Source organism: Berghia stephanieae, chromosome 1, assembly GCF_034508935.2.
Source record: "Berghia stephanieae isolate SIO BIC M18660-M18661 chromosome 1, UCSD_Bste_1.3, whole genome shotgun sequence".
Lineage (NCBI taxonomy): Eukaryota > Metazoa > Mollusca > Gastropoda > Nudibranchia > Aeolidiidae > Berghia > Berghia stephanieae.
This window is the reverse complement of record NC_088360.1, coordinates 1,357,202-1,377,201: the sequence shown is the minus strand read 5'-3', so window position 1 is coordinate 1,377,201 and position 20,000 is coordinate 1,357,202. Positions and strand designations below refer to the sequence as shown.

The 20,000-nt window shown below is 35.5% G+C and overlaps 1 protein-coding gene across 4 annotated transcripts in view; it reads right to left on the bottom strand.

The window, feature by feature from the left end:
• LOC144966048 (calcium homeostasis endoplasmic reticulum protein-like) overlaps positions 1 to 20,000 on the bottom strand; it is a 100,446-nt gene that overhangs the window by 8,011 nt on the left and 72,435 nt on the right. For all 4 annotated transcript variants that reach the window (XM_078902085.1, XM_078902057.1, XM_078902067.1 and 1 more), the window contains 10 exons: positions 19,110 to 19,184; positions 17,999 to 18,110; positions 16,648 to 16,698; positions 11,540 to 11,578; positions 7,119 to 7,287; positions 6,307 to 6,395; positions 4,737 to 4,827; positions 3,057 to 3,310; positions 1,589 to 1,722; positions 605 to 796 (listed from right to left, as the gene is read on the bottom strand). In XM_078902085.1, coding sequence (XP_078758211.1) covers positions 605 to 796; positions 1,589 to 1,722; positions 3,057 to 3,310; positions 4,737 to 4,827; positions 6,307 to 6,395; positions 7,119 to 7,287; positions 11,540 to 11,578; positions 16,648 to 16,698; positions 17,999 to 18,110; positions 19,110 to 19,184 — 1,206 coding nt within the window. The remainder of the gene's footprint in view (positions 1 to 604; positions 797 to 1,588; positions 1,723 to 3,056; positions 3,311 to 4,736; positions 4,828 to 6,306; positions 6,396 to 7,118; positions 7,288 to 11,539; positions 11,579 to 16,647; positions 16,699 to 17,998; positions 18,111 to 19,109; positions 19,185 to 20,000) is intronic.

Genomic DNA, 20,000 nt, shown 5'->3' with positions numbered 1-20,000 from the left:
TTTTTATGACACAAAAGGGACATCATTCCATCTTGGAGATCAGCAGGGTCAAACATCATAATTCATGTCAAAAATGAGTATGGAATTTTCTTTCACATACCCTGGCTGAATGTCCGACTATACAAACATGGTACTTTAGAGGTATAAAATCTTCAAAACTAAGGCTTATATCAAATAGAACCAAAAAAATCTATTTTCATAGGCCTGTCACAGACCAAAAAAATAAATCATCATATATCTTTCTTCCACCAATCTAAATTTGAAGAAAAGAAGTCTATATCAAATCAAAAACCACCATTATTTATAGAAGTTGACACCTTATAAAATGGTGCTGCTATTTCTGAATTAAATAACTTTTTCTCTTATTTCCCTCTAAAATGTTGGTTGATAAACCTAAATCTGTTGAAGAAAATTCGAATTTGGCCACACAGAAGAATTATAAATATCTATTAAATCTGTATAAGTAACAAGTCTGTTTTTAATTCAAATCTATTTTCCGATATCTTTTTTATCTTTCACATGTTTGTATTTTGGACTAAATCCCACTGTAAAACGTAGACTCTCATGCCAGTGAACAAGTCAGCAAACCCAATCTCTCTCTCACCTGTTGATCCTTCTCTCTTCACTGTTGTACCTCCTTCTTGGTGGACTGTCTCCAATATCGTCTCTGTCAAACTCTCTACGGGGAGATCGACTCCTAGAGCGCGACCTTGACCCACGACCTTCATCCTTCATCTTCCTGGCTCTTTGCTTGGCCCTAAAGAATTCGTACAATCCAAGCTTTTCCCATCCATCCCTGTGTTGGGATAGAACACAAATAGATTTTTTTTTTTTAAAAGATGGGTGGGGAATGTTTTGATATTTCAGATTGTATTTTTATGATAAAAACTTTGAACTCTTTTAGATCCTCTTACACAAATTTGTCAGAATTTCATAACTCCATACAACCAAAGTTGATCATAAAAATGTAAATAAATTCTTTAGCATTAAACAGAGTGATGAACACTTGAAAGACTACTGGAAAATTTTTAAAATATACGTAATCAACTTATTACAGAGAATATTAAAAGTACAGGAATTTTCAATACATGCAGTACCTCATACCTGAATAATTGATTTGTATTTTTTTAAGATAATAATAATATAATAATAGTCACTGGCTCAATTCAAACAACACTCAGTTCACTATGTAACATCACATGTAAACTAAATACGAAGTTGCTTGAAGCTATTTGAACAATATTATATGAACGAAAAAGAGCACATAAAAGAAACAGTTTTAAGCTTTACTTTAAGACAGAGCCATATTCAATGCTCATAGAATTTATAGAGACAGACGGGCATATTATATTTACAGCTGATTGTGTGCTTTCCACAATGTTGTTTGAAAGAGGAAGAGGGGTTGTTTTCTTTTGTTTTATTTTGTTTGGGTGGGGTTTTTTTGGGGGGGTTTTTGTATTTTGTATTTTTTTGTCTTTTTTTTATTTTGGAAAATTTTTGAAAATAGAAACTGAGCTTCTTTTATTCTGCGCGACATCCAATAAATGTGTGTTATATTCATTTTGATTCAAAACTTTTCTTTACTCACCCATCCCTGGGTCTCTCCCTTGAGGGAGGTTGGTAAAACGCTTCCACGGCAGCCAGAAGCCTCTCACTGGGTGGCATGGGGGGAGGCAGGCGGATGTCTTTGGGGTCCAGAGGTTTGTACTCAAAGTCTTCAAGCTGGAGAGCATGGAATATAAATATCCCGTATTATGAATACCATAGAAAAGGTGATAGATCGATGAAAAAGTGAATGAAATAGCATGGAGGGCGATATGCAAAGAAATGAAATCTATCTATGGAATGACCTACATGTTGATATTTGGTTACTGAAAAACTTTTAAAATACAGAACAGGCCTTCATCATCTTTTACAACGGACCTGTTACCACATCTAATATTATTATGCTGCCATTATATTGGTGACCTGGTTATCACTCACAACTCAACCCCATCCCTGCCATAATGACTGCAATTTGCGTTTAATTCAAAACAAAGGTCATCAAAAGTCTGAGGAAAATACGACTTCTTTATAAACGAATCATTGGCTCTAATTAACTCACTCAATCCTAGAGATTTTTGCTATTTTTCAAAATTGGGAAAAAATGTATTAAAAATGAGCATGTACAGAGATAGTTTTATTCAACAACCATTAACATGTAAAAATTAAAAACATTAGTTTTAATACTACGCTTATAATTTGTCTCAGAAAAATGTAATAAATAGGCATGGGGTAAAAGTACCCCCGGGTATATTACGGATATAGTCGGTGTTAGGGCTGAGTGAGTTAATCTACCTCTTTTGAAATTTTGGCCAGGTTTAGTGTTTCCAAAAGGATCTTTTGTGTCATGAGAGGGTGAGTTCATTGTATTAAGCATTTAATTGTAATTTTTACAATTCTTTTATAAAAATTAAATTCTAAAGTAGTCCCCCACAAAGAGAGACAGAATTTAAACATTTTACGCAAATCAAACTATAGCCGTCCCAATATACCTGCTGGTACTTAAAGGATTCTGTCACAGAATGTGGCAATGGTTCTCAAAATAATAGGGAATGAGATTAGCAGAAGAGTAGCGTCCCTTGATTGGACGTCACCGGTGGAGAAGTTATTTGTAAACAAACCAACTACAAACCAAGCGCTCCAAATACAAAATTTATTATTCATATTTCTGTACAAAAATGCATATCATAATCAACGTTATGCATTTTTGTACAGAAATATGAATAATAATTTTTTTATTTGGAGCGCTTGGCTTGTAGTTGGTTTGTTTACAAATAACTTCTCCTCCGGTGACGTCCAATCAAGGGGACGCTACTCTTCCACTAATCTCATTCCCTATATAGAAAATATTGAGATAATGTATTCTAAAGAACAAACAGCGAGATCAAAGAAATGTTTTGATTATTTTAATATACAAAACAAAATGCCCAAATACAGCCCGTTGCCACATAATGAAATGTGACTTAACTCTTTAGAGAGAAGCAATGCAAAATAAAGACCACCGTCAGACCTACCCTGATGAGCGGTGCGATCAGCCCAGCTGGCAACTCATAGTATGGCACAGAAGGGGTCAGGTCAAATTCAGAGCAAGGTATAATAGGGGGTGGGAGGAACCCTGGAGGAGGTGGTAAAGGACCTCCAGGTACCCCTGGAGGAGGAGGACCTGGACCCCCAAGGGGAGGGAATCCTGGAGGTGGTTTGGAGAAATCTGGTAGCGGTAACATTCCCTGCCCTTGGGGTATGTCAGAGGGAAGAAGGTTGGGGGGAACTGAAAGAAAATAGACCCAAATTCAAAAGTAAAAAATGTGTTTTCAAATAAACATATGAAAAAAAAAACAAAAAACAAAGCAATTAATATGGAAATAGGCGATAAATTGTTTTGTTTGTTTTTAAGGGTTTTACGGCGCTTGCTACACATTTAGGTTATATCAGCACCAGTAAAAAGAAAGAAAATGGGATAGCAAAAAGTTCTAGAATTACAATTAAAGCACCCAAGAAAAAATAAGACATAGAGGAACTGAGAACAAATAGGGATCAGATGTAGATTCCAAGAGCATACCACCAATGTACTTAGTTTGAGATCACCTATACGTCTCATCCGGACACAAACACAAAATCCAACAAAGAGGAATACACTCAAATGCTTATATTATACATTCAAAATAATAAATATAATAATACATAACAGAGAGATGATTTACAAGGAAAAAAAATATCATCTCCCAAAACAATAACTACGCATTTGACTGTTTCCCTCCCAGCCAGGACTCCGGCCAGGGCCAGGACAAAACCAAGTAATCTCATTCCAAGACAAAGACAGAAAACATGTTGGGAAACAGATATAAGGGGATAGAAGACACAGTATGTACCTCCCTGCCCACTATGGAAGGTCAGGAACCCCACCCAGGACGATAAATTTTAAAAAATGAATGAATAAATATATTTATATTGTACATCTCCAATTTCATTGTGCTCAACCTAATTTATAACGATTCATCCATTCAGCAGACTACATAGACCCAAGTTTGCATTTCATACAGTACAGGTCATCTGTTAGACATTATTGTTGGACCAGAACTTACATCGTTAACCGCCTATGGTCTAGTACTCATTTACACCTGTCAAGTGAGGCAATGGGTATTAATTAACTGTGTTATAAAGGAACTGCCAAGTCTGGAGTTTTGCATTCATTCAATGACGTAACACTCTAAAAATAGCACATCGTGTTGTCAAATGCATAACATAACACTTTGACACTGATTTATAACTGACAATCTTATAACACAGACAATTATTCAGAAAAGTGAGTGGAGCAGGCACTAATGTTGATGATAACAAGAACTAAAGTGAGTAGAAAAGTGCCAGAGGACAATAGAGAATAAAAACTTTGCAGCGATGAGGATTCAAACCCCACGACCCTTCAGGAACATTCTACAATTAATGCCATCCACCACTCAAAAAAAAAGTGGTTTCAAACGTAGTATCTATTTCGAGTCCCTTTTGGTCATGGAGTCAACACACAAACACCACGAAAGTTTGTTGGCTAGCAAGCATTTATGCTTATGAGCTCTTTTCTTAACACAAACATATAACACAGAGATGATTGAGACAAAACTAAACTTTAACAATGATATATAACTGTGACAATGCTGAAGCACTTTGGCACAACATAACTCAGTGACAATGCCACTAACCCATGGAAGAGTGGTTGTATTCAAACTGTTGTGGCTGCTGGAGACTGGGAGGTGGAGGAAACATTCCTGACTGGGGTGGGGGACCACCGTTCTGGAAATATAAAAAATACTTTACATCAAAAGTCACGGACAGTAATAAATCAAGTCCGTCCTTTACATGCTCCAGCCCTGGATACACTGAAGCGGATGAATGGATAAACCATACACAACACTAGTCTCTGATAGAAAGTTTTTTTAGAGAAAAAAATAAGTCCATTTAAACAACTGGTCAAATACCTAGGTTCCAAAATATTCCATCACCCCCCCCCCCCCCCCCCCCTGTTGGTCAAATCATTCAAGTGCATAAATAAAATAGCCAAATCTAATCTTACGATAGATCCTATAGGGAATGAGATTAGCGGAAGAGTAGCGTCCCTTGATTGGACGTCACCCATAGTCAGTGACGTCACCGGCGGAAAAGTTATTAGAGAGAGAACGTCATGTTGGTTGTGCGCATGCACTTTTTCAAAGTGCCAAAATAAGGCTATCTGGGACTAATTCCCATGAATTTGGGAGCATTCAAAGCATCCATTCAAAGATCAGGTGGAGTCATAAAACACATAAAACTTTGATTTTTTAAATCTAATGTATATATTGCAGTTATATTTTTTGTGATATCACCATCATATTGCAAAGATTGCAAGGATCATATTGTGTGATGGTTAAGGTAGCAGTTGTGGTGATATATGAAAATGTGTAAAAATAAGCTTCGTTGTTTCAACGATTCGCTAAATTATAATTTCGTTTTTTTGGGGTTTTTTTTTTTTTGTGAATGGAGGAAAAATGGGAGGAACCGAGGAAAAAAGGGAGGAACCTCCAAAAAGGAGGAATTCCTCGGATCCGCGGAAGATTGGCATCACTGTATATGAGAACCACAGTTATGCAACTGATTTTGATGTTTGTGGTAGTGGACAGCTAAAATCACATCATAGTTTTCTCTCGGGACTAGGGGAAGGATACAATACAGGATACTGCCCCAATATGATTCAGGGAGATCTGATCGCTCTACAACTGACTCCAGTGGAGTCAGCTCTTTTAGTCCATAAAGCTTTGAGTCCAGGCCTCTGGAGAATACGACGATTCTTAAATTTGAGAGTAAATTTTCAGAAAATTGACTTAATTTCATTTTATTTTTGACAAATTATTTGTCCACAAATATTTTACAAGAAAAAAAAACAAACCATTATAATCACAATTTCATGATTACAATTCACTGAAATACAAACCATTATAATCGCAATTTCATGATTACAATTCACTGAAACACAAACCATTATAATCACAATGTCATGATTACAATTCACTGAAGCACAAACCATTATAATCACAATGTCATGATTACACTTCACTGAAACACAAACCATTATAATCACAATGTCATGATTACAATTCACTGAAACACAAACCATTATAATCACAATGTCATGATTACAATTCACTGAAACACAAACCATTATAATCACAATTTCATGATTACAATTCACTGAAACACAAACCATTATAATCACAATGTCATGATTACAATTCATACCTCGTGACCAGGTGGGAAAGGCATCATGGCCTGGGGAGGAGGTGGTCCTTGTAGCAATCCTCCATCTGCAGACGGGCCTGGACCATTCTCTGGATACAAAAATAAATACCTATGGGTGAGCAAACTTCATGAATTGTTGAAGTTTCACTTCTCTCTCAACTATTCTAAGTCATTTCCAATGCTCATTATCCCTATCAACTGAATGGTATGCGTAAGGAAATGCTATGAGGTGGTATGCTAATCTTATCAAAACAACACAAATAAAATCTGTAAATTCTCAGACAAAACTCGAAAAATCAATTTTTTAAAATCTATATCAATTTCTGAATTCAAGGAATTTAAGGTAAAAACAGCTTTTAAATGTTTTCAAATTGATCCAGGTTTAGACTCCACTGAATTAAAATCAAAAGAATTACATTCAATTATTAAGGAAAGAAAAATTCCATATTTTGGTCATGTCAGAAGGCACAAAAATTAGGGGAAAAAACATACATACTGGAAGGAAACATTTTAAAAAAAAAAATGGAAAAATGAAGGAAAAGGGAAATGTTGAAATGAGATTGAAACAATGTAATGAAGCTGTAGTCAGTAGGCCTACATCATGAGAATAAAACTCTATGACATCCAATCTCCGGAAAGGAACTTGAGTAAAAATGGGAATGACTTTTACCTTCTCTAAAAATCTTTATCCACCTGGCCAATGTGCAAGATGAAAGGAAATATAAGACATCTGCATCATCAGAAAGTTCCCTATTTAATTATACAATTGACACTTTTAAGAGAAAAAAAAAGTAATCTTGTGTATTACTCACCATTGTTTGCTTGGTTGATAAGCACCTGTAGTTGTCCCTGGGCCGTGGCCATCTGGCCATTGAGGTGGGCCACAAACTCCTCGTGTTGTTTCTCCAGGGCCTGGTACTGTTGCTGAATGGAGGTGGACACAGTGGTCACCACTTCAGCATGTTCCGTAATGAGGTTGGCCTGAGAGATAAGAGGCAGGAAAATTCCACTTATTCAATATTCAAATGTATAATAACGTGAAGTTGAATGTAGGCTTCAATTTAAAATTACAAAAACAGATAAAATGAACATTTCGGGTTTCCCCTTATTCAATTTAATTACAAAAACAGATCAAATGAACGTTTCGGGTTTCCCCTTATTCAATTTAATTACAAAAACAGATCAAATGAATGTTTCGGGTTTCCCCTTATTCAATTTAATTACAAAAACAGATCAAATGAACGTTTCGGGTTTCCCCTTATTCAATTTAATTACAAAAACAGATCAAATGAAGGTTTCGGGTTTCCCCTTATTCAATTTAATTACAAAAACAGATTAAATGAACGTTTCGGGTTTCCCCTTATTCAATTTAATTACAAAAACAGATCAAATGAACGTTTCGGGTTTCCCCTTATTCAATTTAATTACAAAAACAGATCAAATGAACGTTTCAGGTTTCCCCTTATTCAATTTAATTACAAAAACAGATCAAATGAACGTTTCGGGTTTCCCCTTATTCAATTTAATTACAAAAACAGATCAAATGAACGTTTCGGGTTTCCCCTTATTCAATTTAATTACAAAAACAGATCAAATGAACGTTTCGGGTTTCCCCTTATTCAATTTAATTACAAAAACAGATCAAATGAACGTTTCGGGTTTCCCCTTATTCAATTTAATTACAAAAACAGATCAAATGAACGTTTCGGGTTTCCCCTTATTCAATTTAATTACAAAAACAGATCAAATGAACGTTTCGGGTTTCCCCTTATTCAATTTAATTACAAAAACAGATCAAATGAACGTTTCGGGCTTCCCCTTATTCAATTTAATTACAAAAACAGATCAAATGAACGTTTCGGGTTTCCCCTTATTCAATTTAATTACTAGAACAGATCAAATTAACGTTTCGGGTTTCCACTTATTCAATTTAATTACAAAAACAGATCAAATGAACGTTTCGGGTTTCCCCTTATTCAATTTAATTACAAAAACAGATTAAATGAACGTTTCAGGCTTCCCCTATTCAATTTAATTACAAAAACAGATCAAATGATAGTTTCGGGTTTCCCCTTATTCAATTTAATTACAAAAACAGATCAAATGAACGTTTCGGGTTTCCCCTTATTCAATTTAATTACAAAAACAGATCAAATGAACGTTTCGGGTTTCCCCTTATTCAATTTAATTACAAAAACAGATCAAATGAACGTTTTGGGTTTCTGTTTTTGTAATTAAATTGAAGCTTACATTCAACTTCACGTTATTATTTATTTCTTCGAGCTTCGAACAGCAACATTTACAATATTCAAATGTGGGAATCAAAGTTTTTAAAAGGAGCAGGCATGTGAGATGCACAATCATTCTAAGCAGATTGAAAAGTTAATCGAAAAAAATGTCTCAAAACATCACTGTTCCTTGACTGAAAACTGAATCACAGACCCTCTGACTGCGAGATGGTGTATTTGTTAATCTGATTTTTAAGGCATTATATCAAACACTTTCTGCTATCTCGGAAGTATAATTGACAGGGATGGAGGCACGGAAGCAGAGGTGAAAGCACGAATAGGAAAGGCACAGGCTGCATTCACATCTTTGAACAGAGTTTGGAGAACTAAAGATATCTCCCTTCGACTAAAGCTAAGACTTTTCAACTCAAACATGAAGTCTGTCCTACTGTATGGATGTGAAACTTGGAACGCATCACAGGCATGTACGAGGGCTCTTTCATAATTAACCGAAAAATGCCTGTAAAATCCGCGTTTTTTATGCTATCAACAAAATTCTTGCACGTGTTCATACCTTGACTCGTCCTTCATTTCTCTACGTAACAGCCAAGTCTGTCGACACACTTCTGCCAACGCCGCACCATGGAATAGATACCCTCTCGGAAGAAATTTCCGTCAAGGTTTTGTAGCCATTTCCGCACATGGTCAACAAGCTCTTCATCGACATCAAAGCGCTTTCCTGCCAGCTCACGTTTCAGTGGCCCAAAGAGGTGATAATCAGATGGTGCGAGGTCTGGACTGTGTGGTGGGTGTGGCAAAATCTCCCATCCATATTTCTCTAGCTAACCTTGCATCACTCGTGCTGTGTGGGGTGTAGCGTTGTCGTGTTGCAAAATGACCCCGTTGGTCAACTGCCCTGGGCGCTTTCTGCGAATAGCCTCCCTAAGCTTGTCAAGAGTTTGGCAGTACCTTGCAGCATTGATTGTTTCTCCAAGTTGTAAGGTTTCGAACAGAATAACACCACGACTGTCCCAGAAAACAGTTCCCATTATTTTCTTTGCTGACCGCATGACTTTGAATTTCTTCGCGACAGGTGAGGATGGATGTTTCCATGTCATCGAATCTTGCTTTGTTTCTGGGATGCAATGGTGCAACCAAGTCTCATCACCGGTGACTATGCTGTCAAGAAAAGTCACATCGTACCCTAGAAAGTCTCCGCCGGCGTTGGCAGTATGCCCGTGAACCCTGCGTGAGCTCTTGCTTCTTCTCAAAAGTTCCCTGCAGATGTCCAATCTTTGTTCTTTATGATTGTCTGTCAATTGCTTAGGAACCCATCTTGCGCTGACTTTTCTGTAGCCAAGTTCATCAAATACAATTCTATGGGCAGAAGTTTCCGAAATTTCAAGACTGCTTGCGATTTCATGAAGTTTCAACCTCCTGTCTTGACGAATAAGCTCATCAACTCGCTTCACATTGTCTACTGACGTCGCAGTTATCGAACGCCCTCTCCCTTCCCTGTCTGTCAAGTCGGAATGGCCGGCTTCAAACAAATTACACCAGTGATAGACTTGTGTACGGCTTATAACATGCTCACCATATACACTCTGAAGTTCTTTATGAATTTCGGTAGGATCCAGACTTTTGGCGTTCAAAAAACGTATGACAGCTCTGATTTCCTCCTTTGACCAAGTTTCAAGGTGGGCCGCCATCTTTAAAATCGTCTAGAAATTCATTGTGCAAAATGATGCACTTCATAATTTCTGGGAATATCCGTAAGGAAATAAGGAATATCATGTCGTTTACAGAATTAAAAAATCTCCACTGGTTGCTGAGCAATGGTCATTTTTCGGTTATTTCTGAAAGAGCCCTCGTATAAAGAGGGTACAGATTTTCGTAAACAGGTGCATGCGTAAGCTACTCAGAATAAAATGGATGTATAGAATAAAAAATGAAGAAGTATGGAAAAGAACACAGCAGAAACTAGTGGGAGAGGAAATAGGAAGAAGACGATGGAGGTGGATTGGACACACGCTTAGAAAGAATGACTCCACTATAACAAAGAAAGTATTGGACTGGAACCCTCAGGGCAGAAGATCAAGGGGAAGGCCACGAGGAACACGGAGAAGAATTAAAGAAGCTGATATACAGAGAAGTGGTAAGACCTGGAATGAGATAAAAAAAAAGTTAGCTCAGGATAGAGAAGGATGGAAACTGTTTGTCTGTGGCCTGTACCCTGACCCAGGGTGAAAAAGGCAATGATGATGATGATGATCATACACATCTTGTCAGATTTTTTTATTCAGGCCTGTAAATGGCTGGTGAAAAAAATGTCGGTGCTTATTGAACATGCAAAACGAGACCAACAGGACAAAAATATGGATTAACACACAGATCTTGTGGCTATGTGGTCTTGTGGTATGACACTAGCTTTCAGATCGGAAGGTCCTGGGTTCGAGCCTTGCTCGGCGCATAGTTGAGTCCTTGGAGAAGGCTCTTTACGCACATTCTCTCACCATACTCAGGAGTAAAATGAGTACCTGGTCATTAACAGCGTTGTCTCTGTTCGAAAAAAATAAAAATGTAACATCACCTCACAGGCATCATGTCCTGTCTTCTGTCCTAAATGTTAAATGTTGCTGTTGGCCAAGGACCCCTGGTAAAGCACTTTGAGCATGTTTAGTGGATATTGTGCTATATAAAAAGCTCATTAAAGCTCATTTATCCTTAATCCTAATGACTTACTGACAATAGCCGAGACTTACTTATTTACTTACTTATCCGAACCAGCAACCACCTGAGCTCTAGCCCTTCAGTCTTGTGCCATGACGTAGAAGTTAAGACGTCTTTTGTAGTTGTTCCAGGTGACTATAAAGTGTGTTACCGATGCTTGGATTTGGTGGGAGGAATGTGCATCTCAGGTCTTCAAGAGGTTGACATTCAAGCAAGTGATGTGTTACTGTTTCATTCTATTTTCTATTACAATAGCCGAGACAAATCAATCTTACCTGATAGCTGGACAAGGCCTGACTTGGATCTTTCATTTTCTGGAAAATTTCCAAATATTGCACGTGATGAAATAACTCTTTATGAACACAGGATGAAATTAACTCTTTATGAATCATAAATTTCTGGATTTCAAATTTTACTTATCTACTGAATTTTTATGGTACAAAATATACATTGTCTTCATACCAAACTTCAATAAAGGCAGCACAAATTAATGGCCTACTTTTGATTCATAAACCACTGTAATCCAACTGTGAAATTCTTTCAATAGAGTTTGAATTCAGATTTTTTTAAAATATTCATTTTTATTCCCATGCGCGTGACACTTTTTACAATACTTAAGACAACGCACATCTAACATGATTTTGACAATATAATATGCAGGTGTGATTATTATTTTTTTTAACAAACCCAAAATTCACAGATGCACTTCCAAACGTAATCGTTCAGTATGGAGATAAAGATAAAGGGAGTAAATCTGACACACACACACACTCTCTCTCTCTCTCTCTCTCTCTCTCTCTCTCTCTCTCTCTCTCTCTCTCTCTCTCTCTCATTCTCTCATTCTCTCTCTCTCTCTCTCTCTCTCTCTCTCTCTCCTCTCTCTCCTCTCTCCCTCTCCTCTCTCTCTCTCTCTCTCTCTCTCTCTCTCTCTCTCTCTCTCCTCTCTCTCTCTCTATCTCTCTCTCTCTTTTTTTTTTTATTAATTTTTTTTTTTCAATATCTTAACAACTGAGGTAGGGGACCACTAATAACACTATTGCTGTCTAGTATTCTTCAATTACCCCCCCCCCCTCCACCTACATTATTCTTGAAATATATATATAGTTTTTCATCTCTCTCTCTCTCTCTTCCACTCACACACACACACACACACACACACACACACACACACGCACACACACACATTTACAAATTTTCGCCTATATTATTATGACAATCTAATATAAATATATATGTATTCTATGTTTACTTGATAAAGGCCAAGGGCCGAAATGTCGTTTGTTTTGTGTTATTCATTAATGAGTCAGATTTACTTTATCTCCATTTTATTGACTCATTTAGGCACCTCTATTTATTAATCCTTCAGTAGTCATCCACTGATGTACAGCCAAATAGAGTCAAGCTTTTCCCCGATATCCCGTTCATTAAAATAACTGTCAATTAATTGCCATCCTTTGGAAAGGATGTTTTGTGTATGGTAAAATGTGGTTTTAACAGAGCTATTACACCCAGCTGTACAACCCCCGCTTTGTAGACAAAGGAAGGGTTTAAAAAAACCTTGACTGCAGTCAGAACCGAAGCCAGTCCATTCACTTGTGAAGTGCGGCTATGTGGTCTAGTGGTATGACACTCGCTTTCGGATCGGAAGGTCCTGGGTTCGAGCCTCGCGGTCGGCGCATAGATGAGTTCTTGGAAAAGGCTCTTTACTCACTTTCTCTCACCACACTCAGGTACAAAATGAGTACCTGGCCATTAACAGCATTGTCTTTGTCCGAAAAATTGTAATATCGCCTAACAGGTGACATGTCCCGTCCTACATGTTAAATGTTGCTGTTGACCAGGGACCCCTTGTAAAGTGCTTTGAGCACATTTAGTGGATATTGCGCTATATAAAGCTCAATTTGAATTTTTTTAAAGAGTGCCCGACCAACTGGGTATTGGAACCCATTGGAAGTTTACAAAGCCTTTTCCACAAGGCTTGAACCCAAATTCCTTGAGAGCATTTGAACACTCGTCGTAAGACCACATCGTGCTACACAACATGTTAGCACTATACTGCATATTCTTCTTCTTTCAGCTTATCCCATATTTGCAGCGTTGCCATTATGAATGCCACATCTCCATGCATCTCGGTTCAGCGCATCATCTTCCTACCACAATACTACATCTGAACAACTAATATACTTTCATTTTGAAATATTTTAATCTTATCTTTTTTTTTTTCTTCTTTTCTCTCAACTCCCTGAAACGAGTACAATCATTATACTATATTGAAGTTTCTGGGATATATACTTTAAAAAAGAAAAAATGAAATAAGTATGCCAATTTCAAATTTCAAACAGACTCAAATAAAATTTGGAAGACAAGCTTTTCTTGATCTCCTTCCAAGCGACCTGGCCCCGTCTGACAACAAACAAGTAATAAACAATTCATGACAAAGACAATGGAAAGATCAAATGCAAAATCTTAAAGGTATTTCAAATCTATGTGATGTTTTCTTATTTTCTTTATTTTTCTTTTCTTTTTTTTTTTTTTTTTTTTTAATTTTGTATTTGCAATCGTATTAATTTTTTAAAAGCTTGAGAAAAAAAAAAAAGAAAATGATTGCTTAAGTTAAATATAAATTAATTTTTTTTTCCAAATAGAACAAAAGTTGCCTTTCCAAAGCAAGGAATTTAATAAAAAGCAATCGAACCTGGAACCCCATATAAGCAATGTAACAAATCATATCAACTAAGAATAAATCATCATAAATTCTGACACCTACACCCAATTTGTCTTTACCACAGTCGTCCAAATATCAAGATCAAAACACAAAGATTAAAATGGAAGTGCCGCATAATCCCTGGTAACCACAAGTCAAAGTAATACTAAGCCGTGGACTGTAAAAAGTAATCAACAAAAATCAATATAACACATTTTTTTTAAAAAGAACAAAATACCAATCACTGAACGTTTCGGGCCCAATAACCTTCTTCAGCCAACCACAAAAATCAATGAAAACAGAAACACATTACTAAAAAAAAAACAAATCAACAGCAAATTTTTTCCGTCGATCTGTTTTTTTAATAATGACAATGTATTGATGTTTTCACTGGTTGTGTTGTTGTTGACTGAAGAGGGGTTTTGAGTCTAAAACGTTCCGTGTTTTGTATTTTGTTCTTTTTTGAAGCTGTTATATTAAATGTTGTTTATTACTTGGTGACCACACAGTACGCTTGAAAAATAAATAAATGTTGAAAGAAAGAGTGCTCATTTTGTCTAGTATTAAAAATGGGAAGGGAATTGCACTTGTAAGTACAGAGAGGGTTTGCAACTGTTAACAGTTAGAAACAAGTCTCCCTCCCAAGAATCAACTTGTTAATACATTCCATATAAAATCTCATGTGATTTGATGATACTTATGATTGTGTTTTCTCTATTCTCACATATGCCACGACTATTCGATTGTTGTTGTTTTTTTTTTTTTGTTTTTTTTCGAAATAACAAAAGAACACTTTCAATGTCAGCAATGAGGTAGGTATAATACATGGTCAAGAGGGATTATACGGTAAAGAAACCAACAGACTCTTACCTGAGCCAGCTGTAAATATTTGTTGTAACAAAGAGTTAGTCTTTATGTCAACAGTGACAAAGAAATATGAGTCGACCCCTTTCGTCTATCGAATCATGCATTTAGCCAAATTGTTTTGTTAGCTTGGTGAGCTAGTGCCATGCACTTTTAAAGTCTTTTGTTTTTGGGATTTTTTAAATTTTTGTTCTTTTTAAAATGATTTTGTGGATTATTATATACTATAATACAAATTCATGCATTTTCTTTTCAATTATTATTTCAGAATAGAGAAGATTTCTAATGTTTTGAAGTAATCATAAATTGATTGATTTTATTCCACGGATAATTTACAAAATTTATGATGCTCAAAAAACAAATTGACAGGACATTAACTCACTCAACCCTAACACCGACTATATCCGTAGTTTACCCGTGTTACTTTTACCCCATGCCTATTTATTACATTTTTATGAGACAAATTATAGGCGTAGTATCAACGCTAATGTTTTTAGTTTTTACATGTTAATGATAGTTGAATAAAACTATCTATTTTAATACATTTTTTCCAATTTTGAAAAGTAGAAAAGGTCTCTAGGATTGAGTGAGTTAAGTTTAAAACAGTGAAGTAAAGATGATCTAAATGTTTCTTTTTCTTTTGTACTAACTAAAAATATATAAGAAGGAAAGGGAAAAGGAAAAAAAAAAATCCTTTTCTGTTTCAATCTCACCCCTCACCAGTCTATCCCAAGTCAACCCCACTCAAACAGTATTCTATCTTATACCTATTTTATCCCAGCTTGTGTAGGAAAGAAAGAGTGAAATTCTAACTCTCCAATTGGTATTATGTCGGGGTGGAAATTAAATCGACAGTCAAAAATACAAAAATTGGGTTAAATTCATTATTTTTTTTATTGTGGACAATAAAAAAATGATGTCTTAAAGCAAAAAAAAAAAAAAAAATTAAAAAATAAAAATAAAATTTTAAAAACCCTAAAATTTCGTATTGCTTTTAATTTCAATTTTGATTTCCCTTTTCCCAAATCTGCTTCTACCAAACATAATACCCAGTGGGTCAAATTTTTGAATGTGCAAAAACCTGAAAACAGAAAAACCAACCAAAGTCAGATCCAATAAGAAGTATGTAAGACTAACGTAGAATTTTGACATACCATAAATACACTATGGATTTTGTTCATTCAAAACGTATCTAAACTTCACTCAAAAAATGGCTGGATATAAAACTAGGCAAGATGGTGTTGTAAAAGAGGAGGAGGGGAACCCGAGTATTAGCACCATCCAGGATAATTGAAATGACAGCATAGCGACAGGTTTGAAAAATAACAACTCATGGTCGCCTAAAGCTAATATCCCATTGAGACTTAAGCTCGTTCTACAGTAATGTGACAAAAGTAATTTCCCATAAATCCTCTCATCAATTCTAAGAAACTAGGCACGTGTGTAAGATAAAGATCTTAACAAGTGTGTAAGAAAAGGTGACAGACAAAGCAAGAAAGAAAAAAAAAACAAGAAAAACAAGAAAAAAACCATCCCAAAAAAAAATTCACTTTTAACGCGACCAGGTAATCAGAAGGTCTGAGGTTCGATCCGTAGTCGAGGTAGTCTAATTTTTTGGAATGTTTTTATTTTTCTTGTATTTTTTTTTTTTTTGTCTTGCTTTGTCTGACACCTTTCATTCACTCTTATTCAGATTTCATTGATTCTAAAACTTCTACAAGCTACGACCCCCTCACTTTTCTCCTCTTCATTCCTTCCTCCCCTCTTCCCCCCCCCCCCCCCCCCCCCCCCCCCCATCACGTTTTGTTTACTCACCTCCAGGGTTTCTTCACCAAAGTATTTGTTCTTTTCCCACAATTCCACCAACTGCATGATAAAAATAACAAATTCGATCACAATCCAGGATGGCTACAATTACCACATGTTTTCCATCAAACTAAAACCAGTATATATATATAAACACATTGTGCTAAATTTTGTTTAGAAAGTGCATTATATATACAAATGTTGAACAACACCAACATCATCATCATCATCATCATCATCATCATCATCATCATCATCATCATCATCATCATCATCATCATCATCACCATTATCATCATCGTCATCAATGTCATCATTTTCATAATCATCATTGTCATCATCATCATCATCATCATTACAATTATCTTTTTTTTTTTCAATTGAAATATATAAAAAAGGTCAACATGCCTAGAAAAAAACAAAAACAAAAAAAAACCATTGGGCTAAAATCAAACAGGACATCAGAGTGAATGAAAGCATGTTAAACTTCTATTTTTCAAGTATTTTCATCCATATCTTTTTCTCTATTAACATATGTAAGTTGAGTATTGAGTAATGAGCATAGAATTCGATTAAGGATGTGTAAAGCTCTCAGAAACGTTTTGCATTGGTCACTATTTGAACAAGATATGACTCAAGTTGAGAAGAGGGTTCCAATCTCTCAAAAAATGCTAAAAGATGTGATGTCACTGAGTTTCTGTTACACAGGAAGGTTGTTTAATCTGCATTGTAAAATAGTATCTTTGCAGTAACTAGTTGGAATGAAGTTTAATTTTGGTTTATAACATTGAATGGAGTTGATCTGATGATACAGCAGCTTGTTCATATTTAATGGCATGTTGATGGTTGCGGCATTGAAAGCGATACTATCGCACATTTAATGTAATTTCATATCAACTGTAAAATTGCCCTCAGCTTTGTCCATCTCTAAATATCCAAAATCCAATATATATTAATAAGAGTTTTACCAGAATGATCGTTTTTCATTAATTTTGATTGAATCTTTTCAATAATCTTTGGATAAAAAAAGTCATTTTTAATAAAACCTTCCAAATTTTTCGAATGCAAAAATAATGGCTTTCAAAAAATATGTTAGGCACTTTTTCAGTATACTGATGATGTTAACATTATCAATGCATTGTAAAAAAGCACCAAACAAATGGAATATCTTAAGATAGTCAACTCATTTGGCAAGTCAACAAAACGAACCTTTGTAAATATGTCAATGCTTTAAACACAAACAAGACATAAACAGCATTTCTCTAGTGCATATTCAATGTTGTCCTCAAAGCCAAACGACTACCTTTAACAAAACATTCAGAGACCATCATTTCTTCACTCTATCCAACATGACACTGACCTTTTTGAGCTTGCTGACTTTTTCCTCGGTTGCTGTAAGGAAAGACGTACAGAATATTGGGGCCACAACATCCTCCAGAGCTAAGCGAAGATTGTCTTGATTACGGCGAGCGCTTAAGAGTGGACAGGAAAAATGAAAAATGGAACATCCCTCTTGTCATTTAGGTTTTTTATTTAAACTGTCCAAACTCCACTGACCTAGTACGAGATATTTTACATTAAATATTATTTATTTCAAAACACGGTGTTGATGCTGCCATACTCTGAAATCACAAGGCCTTCAAATAGGGATCAGGTCAAATGACTCTCATCTTGTCAGATTCTCTCAAACCTGAGACTTCATTGAAGTGCTGAAGTCATTGAATTGCTAATGTTACATCAAGAACATAAATTTCGTTAGAGCATAGAGATGACTGAGAAAATGAAGCCGACAATCAAAATCTAAAATTTAAAAATTGAGCTTTTATATAGCGCAATATCCACTAAACGTGCTCAATTAAACATATAGGACGGGACATAACGCCTGTTAGGCGATATTACAATTTTTCGGACAAAGACAACGCTGTTAACAGCCAGGTACTCATTTTACACCTGAGTATGGTGAGAGAATGTGAGTAAAGAGCCTTTTCCAAGGACTCAACTATGCGCCAAGTGCGAGGCTCGAACCCAGGGCCTTCCGATCAACTAATAGTAATCATATATATATTACACTGAGAGTTTTCAAGAATTGCTACTTTTCATATTTACATAGCTGGGTATTAAAATCATCAACTCAAACGAAAACCTGAAAGGCATCTAAAATAAAATTCTCATTGGAAGAGGTAAACTCCCACTAACTAATCACTTCAAAATAGAGGAGGGTTATTCCCACCTATCATTTCAATAGGAAGTCTCACTATGAAGGGCAATTCCTGGCTATCATTTCAAGGATATACTATGTACTATTTTATCTTCCATTTTATACATGGAAGTTGTTCCCGACATCTAAATAGTCAGTCTCTATGTAGAGAATAACGATCACTTCTATTTATTGAATATTTACACGTGATGATGCATCAACAAAACCCTTAATCTCCAGCACGTGCTTAAATCTATAACAGTACATGCCTTACCAGTGATGTAGGACGTCATTGATAAGGTAAATGAGATGAAGTCTAAGCTGGAAAGGAGCATCTTTGGCTGTGATCCTGTGAGAGAAAAAAAAAACCCAAAAAAAACATTTCATTTAATTTCCATATCTATAATATTCTTGGTCTCGGCAATCAAACACGTTTCAGGATAGTTTAGTCATTAAAATATTTAAAGAACTGTTGTGGACATCATAAACAACACGAATATATCACTTTTGTACACGAATATATCACTATTGTACACAAATATATCACCAGTGTACATGAATATATCACTATTGTACACGAATATATCACTATTGTACACAAATATATCACTATTGTACACGAATATATCACTATTGTACACAAATATATCACTATTGTACACAAATATATCACTATTGTACACAAATATATCACTATTGTACACAAATATATCACTATTGTACACAAATATATCACTATTGTACACAAATATATCACTATTGTACACAAATATATCACTATTGTACACAAATATATCACTATTGTACACAAATATATCACCATTGTACACAAATATATCACTACTGTACACAAATATATCACTATTGTACACAAATATATCACTATTGTACACAAATATATCACTATTGTACACAAATATATCACTATTGTACACAAATATATCACTATTGTACACAAATATATCACTATTGTACACAAATATATCACTATTGTACACAAATATATCACTATTGTATGAAATTTAAAGATCCCTTTGATTTTGATTTCTGTATCATTTAAGATAGAAATTCATTCCTACGATAGACGCAGCCTAATCCAAACATAATAAGGTACATACAAAGCTACCACTGACATCGCATGAAAAAACCACGTCCTCGTATAATC